Genomic DNA, 8,195 nt, shown 5'->3' with positions numbered 1-8,195 from the left:
CCAGGAGCCCATGTTCAGCGCCGCCAGGGAGCAGGTAAACTTGTGCTGGAATCGTTTCTTTGTTGGAAAGAGCACACGCACGCGCAATCTCTGGCCCCAATTTGAGATTGCCGACATTGAAAGAGTCCTAGCGCCGCCGCTTGTCTCATCCGCGCGACCTCCTTCCTCGCCAGTTTGGCAACAACCCCTTCTCGGCCCTCGGCGGTGGCTCCGATTCGGGCGTCCAGCCGTCGCGGACGGAGAACCGCGAGCCCCTGCCCAATCCCTGGGGTCCGCCCAACGCCTCGAACTCCCCGGAGAATGGCGGCGGCGGCCCGGCGGGAGGCAGCGGCGCCCCCGCCGCCGGCACCAACCCCACTGTGTCCAACCCGCTGGGCGTCAACCCCAGCGCTCTGGGAAACGGTTAGAAGGAGACGTTGCACTCTGCGGTCAGACGACCCGCCGGCAAACCAAATGTTGTTTTTCAGGAATGTTCAACAGTCCGGGCATGCAGAGCCTCCTGCAGCAGATCTCGGAAAACCCTCAGCTCATGCAGAACATGCTGTCGGCTCCCTACATGCGCAGCATGATGCAGTCGCTGTCCCAGAACCCGGAGTTGGCCTCACAGGTGGCTACTTTATCATGAGCAGACTGACTTTTCAAAAAAGAAAAAATCCGAAGAAACCGTAACTGGAAAAACACAGTGTGTGTTTGTCTGTGTGCGTATGTGTGTGCCTGTGCGTGTGTGTGATGGTCTGACCGAGTCGCTCGTGACGCTTAGTCCGTTTTTTCCCAGGTTATGATGAATAATCCCTTGTTTGCCGGAAACCCACAGCTGCAGGAACAGTTCCGGTCTCAGCTTCCCGTCTTTCTGCAGCAGGTAGCGCAGTCGTTTTCTCGTGTTTCCCAACAAGCCGATGAGCCAAGCCGCCGTTGGGATTATCCGATTGTTTTCAGATGCAGAACCCAGAGGCGTTGTCGGTGATGACGAACCCGCGCGCCATGCAAGCGCTCATGCAGATCCAACAGGGCCTACAGACGCTGCAAACAGAAGCTCCCGGCCTCATGCCCAGGTAAGGCCCACAAAGGCATCAACGCAATCAACATTTCCGCCACGGCCTTTTTTGGACGTCCGTGCGGCTCGTGTTTGCCACAGTTTGATGTCAGGCGGCCTTCCCGGCGGCCTCCCCTCGGCCGGCATCCCCGCGGCCGGCATCCCCGCGGCCGGCATCCCCGCGGCCGGCAGCGCACCCACCGACAACCCCGCGTCCTCGCCCAGCAGCGCCGGGACGCCGCCGAACGCCGCTCAGCAGCAGCTGATGCAACAGATGCTGCAAATGTTCGCTGGAGGAGGAGCAGCGGTACGCGTGCGCACACACAGCGTAGATTGCTTGTTCACACCCGTCACGATGATCAATCAAGGTTACTCAGTTGGGCCCAATCGATCTGAATTTTTTGGGGTGATATTTGGCCGAAAGAAATTCAGACAACTGATTAATCAGCTAATTATTTTTGAAAGATACTGTATATAATGAACAAAATAACTTATTTGTTGATGCTGTAACGCTTACAACAAAGAACATTTAAGTGTTTTCAAGATTTTGTCTATTAGCATTCAACTTTTTAATGAATTTTCGTTCCATTATTATGCAGACACTGTTTGGCTTCGGATGTTTGGCACTCCACATAATTTAGTAGTCATCCACTGTTAAGAGAATGATTTTGTCGTTCAACAAACAATGATAACAGTATATCTGATTTTTTTTTTGAAATGCTCACAAGCAATGGCGCAAAGCTATCGTTAGTTCCAATCTCGCGTCAAATCCCTTTTACAAATGAGCTTTTGTGTGTGTCCCCCCTACCCCAGAACCAGACCCCCGAGGTCCGCTTCCAGTCGCAGCTGGACCAGCTGAACGCCATGGGCTTCATCAACCGCGAGGCCAACCTGCAGGCCCTCATCGCCACCGGAGGGGACATCAACGCCGCCATCGAGAGACTGTTGGGCTCGCAGCCCTCGTAAAGATACACACACACACACACACGCAAACACACATGCAGTACATACTGACACCCTGCATACACACGCACATGCACACGCACGCCACGCCACATCCACAGACTCAAAGTATCGCAAATCGCTCCCCAAACTTTACAAAGACACTTTGGCAAGATCTGACAACTCCATTTTGTTGTCAGACCCCGCCTCCCTCCCGCCGCCCCCCATTCCAATATTTGCCCCTCTTCTGTTGGCGTCATCCACTCAGTGTCTCGATGGCTGGTCTCATTCGTTTATTGGCAAGAGTGGGACGGCCTCTCAGTTCCCGAGCTCAAAGCACGCGACGTGATTGGCTGCCGCTTTCCAGATGATGCCCTCCACACGTGTAGTTTGTCATTCCAGGTTCAAGAGAAAGGAAAAAAAAAAAGTGTCTTTGTGTGTCTGAGGCACCGCTGCTGTGCCTTTTGTGTCCTCCCCTTCAATGCGAGACCCCCACGTGTACGTGTGTGTGTGTATGTGTATGTGGGGTGGACAAATGAAGGGTGGTCCCGAGTTCAATCCACGCCTCTGCACATCACAGGACTTTACTTATCGGACGCAAAGAGTTGGCGCAGTCGACGCCGCCAATATGAATGAAGCAAAATGAGGCTTTTCTTTCATTTTAATCTGATGATTTACTTCTTTTGTTTTGTTGAGGTGCATTTAAATTAAACCATGAAAACAGTTGGCTTCACAACACAATTCTAGTATGGCCTGCCATATGTTTCTAAAGAAAAATAAACAAATCTAGCGCTAGGTCGTCATATACCTTTTTTGTTTCTCTCCTTTGGAAAATCTCAGCATTGTAGTTGTGGTAACCATGGCAACTGCTTCTCCGGCTTTGCTTTGTTTGTTGACCTCGGCTGAAAACAACAAAACAGGGGGAAAAAGATCCATCTCCCAATTGGACATGTTAGAACTAACTTTTAACGGTACTGTACTAAAATAAAAAATGAAACGTGGTCAAAAACTGTCTGCACCCTGTCTTAGTTGATTCAGACAACCAACGTTAAGCTCTTAAAATCACTGAGTAGCGACGGCATTTTTGTCTTGTTAAACACAAAACTTTGTGAGTTTTGACATTTTTTATCTTAATTTGTCAGTGACAAACGTCTTTTTCGAACTGATCCAAACCATGAAAGCCAAAATGATCAATTTACGGCTCTGACATAACTACAGCTGTTTACGATCTCTTGTTATTTGTGCAAAACATTTTTTTTTGCCATGGTTTTGGTTAGTCACAAAATTTTGGAGCAAATTCTGACTTTTTTGAAATCTGTTTAACAAATCAATACAAGCACATTGTCAATCTACATCTAAAATTCATCACAAAAACATTCTCAAGTAAAAGAAAAAAAACCGGTTTTTTTGTGCTAAATCACAAAAGATTGCCAACAAAAACAGTCGGAGCCTTTTGTTATTTTCCCCTCCAAATGCTCAGTCTAAACAATGAGAGCATAACTCAACCAAGAGTAGCAGCCTTGCAAAATTTTACTTCAAATGTTTATTTCTTAACGTTGTTTTTCTTCAAATCGCTTAATCCGAACCATGAGAGCCAAAAGTTGCAGCTTGCCAGGTTTTGTCATTTCAAATGTTTTTAGTGAGGATAAGTGGTGCAGAAAATGGATGGATTATTATCATTATTATTTTTGTTTTAACCCAGCAAGCAATACCCCCGTGTGGCTCGGACAAGCAACTACTGCTTCTTCTGCCCTTGTAATTGATTATCTTTTGTGAAAAGGATGAAAGCCATCCGATTAATGAGTTAACGAAAGGCATCTTCAACAACGCGAGTCTAGCCTTGCGCCGACATCTTTGCCATAGACGTCGTCTTCGATGCAGGTGCGTCCGCGGCAGGTGCGCCACCTGTCAGGCCAGCTTTGCTAGTGGTTCTACCGGTTGCGCCCGTCAGCTGATGAGGGAAGGGCAGCGCCACCCCCCGCCCTCCCCAACCACCGGCAGCCCGAGATAAGGCAGGAAATGCAACTACGGATGCAGTCGGACCGGTTCTCTCTTGCACTTCGACACTTTCCTGCCGTGGAGGGAGAGAGGCCAGGGGACTGGATGTATTCTTGACTCTCTCCGGGGGGGCTTCTGATGTCGAGTGGCGTCACGGCGGGAAAGAAGCCTGAGCGAGCGATTGCAGCATGACGTCGGACGACACGTACAATTTTGTCTTTAAAGGTGAGTCCATGTCGACTGTGTTTGAATGGATGTGATTGAGCTGGATTCTGTTCCTCTGACGTGGCAAATTAGGTTGAAATGTGTGTGAAAGGAATGTCAGATTTGACCCTTTTGGAGTCCCGATGGGATGAAGTGGTTGAATGTACACAAGCGAAACAATTGCAATTTGCCATCAAGGAGTGTTTTTTTATTTTTATTTTTTAGGACCAGCAAACTAAGAAACCAAGTGCTTCAATTAAACTGCTACATTTTAGGCTGTTGTCTCTGAAGGCTTTAGGTGATACTTTGAAAATAATTGCGCTATGCATTGTAAGTTCCCAATACAGTCCATTTTTTATCACCTTACAACAGCGCTATCAGATTCTGTCACTGATCGTGTTCTCATTTACTTTCTCTCAAATCAAACGTTGCAAGTCTTAGGAAATTGTCAAAAAGAAATGGTCATTTCAAATCCTGGATTTGCTGTAGCTTCAGTTTTGTTTATTTACCCGCTGTGTTCCTGAAAAATGAATTGAAGGCAGATTATTAAAAAAAAAAAAATCAATACTTTTCAGATGAACACTAACAAGGGAAAACATTGTAATATTCCATCACAATTTTGGAGGAAAATAAAGTTTACCAAAGAAAAATATAGTCACTGCAAAAAACTAACATGTTCTGAAAGTACTGCAAAATGCATTCATCGTTTTGTGACACATTCTTCAGAAACAGGTCACTTGTTATTGTTGCGGTCCCACAAGTATGCATAATTTTTGTAGATTAAAAAAAAAAAGAGCTGAATGACATTTTTGTTAAAAAAAAAAAAAATATATATATATATATATATATATATTAAAGCGTACGTACATTTAGTGATTGTCTTCAATTAAAAAATGTATGTCATTGCCGGCAATAAACATAAAAAAATCAAAATGTGAGACTTCATCGCAAAAAAATTTTCCAACATTGCCACATAATTGACAAATTTGTCATGCATTACTAATGTTCTGTTTTCAATTCATCCAAATTTAGTGGCACGTTTCTGAGGAAAATGTCTTATCGTCACAACAAAAAGAATGTAAAACGTTTTCATTGTCTTTATAATTCCAAACAAATATTTTGCCTTTTTCTTTTCCCAGATAAAGAAAAATCATAAAATGCCCAAGACTGTTCGACTTAATTTAGTGAAGTATTTTATTTTTCCCAAAACGCTCTATACAAATGAGATCTAAGAGACTCAACCAAAATGAGCCAAGTCAGGTTGTAGAAGGGTGTGGCAGCGCCCCCTGTAGCTCAGATGTGTAACAGCAGCTAGATCTAAACATCATTTTACGGCGTGCTGTTGATGCCTCTTTTGTGTTTTGTTCAGTGGTTTTGATCGGCGAGTCCGGCGTGGGCAAGAGCAACCTGCTGACGCGCTTCACCAAGAATGAGTTCAACCACGACAGCCGCACCACCATCGGCGTGGAGTTCAGCACCCGCACCGTCCAGCTGGACAACTGCACCATCAAGATGCAAGTGTGGGACACGGCCGGCCTAGAGCGCTACCGCGCCATCACCTCGGCGTGCGTGCACACACACACACACACACACACGCACACACCCCCACACACACACACACCCCCCCCCCCCCCACACACACACACAGTACAGTCGTCATTTTTGAGAAACTTGACTTTTTAATGACAATATTTGAGGGGGAATTTCTGTAGGATAAAAAAATGCCTATCACAGGACTAAGCTATTAATTTCTTCAGAGGAACCTTGAAAGGTTCTTAAATTTAAGTCATTATTACAAGGTAAAATGCGAAATTGTAATTTTTAAGAAGAAAGTCATACAAGACCAAAGTCGTGAAAGTATGAGAAAGGCATAACAGTCTAAATATGCAATTTGCAAGAAAAAAAATCTGTTAAGAAAAAAAATGATGTAAAGTGATGAGACTGAAGTCAAAAATATAAAGAAACGAGCAGAGCTGGGCACTTGACCCTTAAATATTTCAATATTTAACTCTTTAAGATCAAAATGTTGATATAGTACGAGAGAGAGAGAAGATGGAATATTGCGCAACTTGCGTACCGGAAAAAACATCACTATAGTTAGCCTAAATCAAGTTTAGCTTTTAGCAAGGCAGTAAAAGATAGCACTTACTTCCTAAAAATTGTTTTGGGAAAAAGTTCAATGATGGCTTGGGCAACTAAAAAAAGTCTTATGAGCTGATAGTTGAACGAATACAAGAAAATCTGACAGAAGTAGAATGCTGAGACCAAAGTTGTCATTTCCCCCAAATTGTCCTAGAAGTCAAGTTTCCAAAACACCTGAAAGTAGTTGAGCAAACGCTGGCGCAAGTGAGTGAGTTAGCAACGTGTGCTTTCAGCTACTACCGCGGCGCGGTGGGCGCCCTGCTGGTCTACGACATCAGCAAGCACCTGACGTACGAGAGCGCCGAGCGCTGGCTCAAGGAACTCTACGACCACGCCGACCCGCACATCGTGGTCATGTTGGTGGGCAACAAGAGGGACCTGGAGGACCTGCGCACCGTGCCCGCCGACGAGGCTCGCGCCTTCGCAGGTTTTGACAAATTTGACAACGCTTGACTGACTCTCGTCGTCGCGTTCCTCTTATGTTTGTTTTTCCCTCAACTTTTACTTCGAATCGTGTAACATTCCAAATGTTGTTCTTTCTCCGGATGCCGACTTTAAACTTGTATATTAGTTTTGAGGGGAAATTGAGACCGAAGCATTCAGACTTTTTCTTCAGTCCTGCAAAAATAGCTTTTTATGTTGTTGCTTTTTTTCCGTCCGTCTGCATTCAGAGAACAATGGTCTGATGTTCATGGAGACGTCAGCGTTGGACTCCACCAACGTGGAGGCGGCCTTCATCGACGTCCTGACGGGTGCGCTCCGCTCGTCTTCTCACCTCGCCTCTTGTTTGCTGCCGTTCACTAACGCCTTCTTCATCCATCCGACACGCCGCAGCGATCCATCGCAAGGTCGCCAGCCGAGAGGTGACGCGGGGCTCCATCAGCGCCGTGACGCTGTCGGGGACGGTCGGAGCCACGAGCGAGGCCCAGGAGGAGCGACGGCGATGCTGCAGCGGCTCGTAAAAAAAAAAAAACAACAACAAAAAGATTACTCTTTTTTTTTTCCCCTTTTTTGTTCATTGGCCGCGTACGTTTGTTTTTCATGATACAATGGTGCCTTGACTCGTGAGTTGAATTTATTCCATGATCACAGTCTTAAAAAAACTTGCATCACAAAATGTCCTCAACATTGAAATGAATGGAAATTCTCTGAGTCCATTCCAGCGGCCCCGAAAAAACACCAACAACAAAAATGTTAGAAGCATGTTTTTAAAAATTAAAAAAAAAATAGCACTCTACAGTATTGTACTTTATAAAAAAACGCATGTAATTCAACACAATGTAAAAAGAATTAAATAATTTGTGCATCATGCTTATCCAATGGGCATCGTGCTGCTCCTTTTGGTGTGTGGGGGCAGTATAACACCTGCAAAACACACGAAAAAGACGTTCACGGCTATGCTCAGTAAGCTGCAGTAATGGTTGCCCTGTTTTGCAGATGATAAAGAATATCTGCCAGTGAGTATTGTTTGTATGCATGTGTTGCTACCACTTGTGTTCAAGTAGCAGTAAACGTTTCTAATTACTGTAACATGGATGCTAGTTTCGTTAGCCCATCTATGGCTTTTTACATTGCGTTAGCGTCAAGCTAGTGAACGTCATTAAGTGCCAAACCGCAGCTCGTTGTATACTTAGCTCCCATCGTAGCTCGCGATCACAACTCCGATTTTCGCTCGCAGCTTGGCCCAAAAAATTGTCGGAGGAACGCCGAGCATGTTGAAAAAGCTCGAAAAATACATACGTGCATGATCACATGTTTTGGTTGCTCGTGGGCTTTTTTTCTCCTAAATTCCACTGCCAACTTTAACTGTTAAGCTGCATAGCTGTTTTAGAAGAAAACATGGGCAATAAATTCTTGAAGTTCACACGAAGGTTGC

The 8,195-nt window shown here is 45.3% G+C and overlaps 2 protein-coding genes across 2 annotated transcripts in view; both read left to right on the top strand.

Moving 5' to 3' along the window:
- Positions 1–2,770, top strand: part of ubqln4 (ubiquilin 4) — a 7,316-nt gene extending 4,546 nt beyond the window's left edge. The window contains exons 5-11 of the mRNA XM_086014118.1: positions 1–34; positions 174–402; positions 468–607; positions 776–859; positions 937–1,052; positions 1,136–1,340; positions 1,847–2,770. The exon at positions 1–34 is cut by the window's left edge and continues 125 nt beyond it. Of these exons, the coding sequence (XP_085870244.1) occupies positions 1–34; positions 174–402; positions 468–607; positions 776–859; positions 937–1,052; positions 1,136–1,340; positions 1,847–1,999 (961 nt within the window). The 3' untranslated portion in view covers positions 2,000–2,770. The remainder of the gene's footprint in view (positions 35–173; positions 403–467; positions 608–775; positions 860–936; positions 1,053–1,135; positions 1,341–1,846) is intronic.
- A 147-nt stretch (positions 2,771–2,917) lies between these two features.
- On the top strand, positions 2,918–8,183 carry LOC147131718 (ras-related protein Rab-25-like). The gene is made up of 5 exons (XM_086014120.1): positions 2,918–4,198; positions 5,547–5,742; positions 6,553–6,746; positions 6,991–7,071; positions 7,154–8,183. The coding sequence occupies exons 1-5, from the start codon at positions 4,162–4,164 to the stop codon at positions 7,279–7,281; spliced, it is 636 nt and encodes a 211-aa protein (XP_085870246.1). The 5' UTR covers positions 2,918–4,161; the 3' UTR covers positions 7,282–8,183.
- Positions 8,184–8,195: the final 12 nt, after the last annotated feature.

The sequence above is a fragment of the Filicampus tigris genome, chromosome 18 (genome assembly GCF_054856515.1).
Source record: "Filicampus tigris isolate MCC_2025a chromosome 18, RoL_Ftig_1.0, whole genome shotgun sequence".
In the NCBI taxonomy this organism is placed as follows: domain Eukaryota; kingdom Metazoa; phylum Chordata; class Actinopteri; order Syngnathiformes; family Syngnathidae; genus Filicampus; species Filicampus tigris.
Note: the sequence above shows the minus strand (reverse complement) of the source record. Positions and strands in the feature narration are given on the sequence as shown.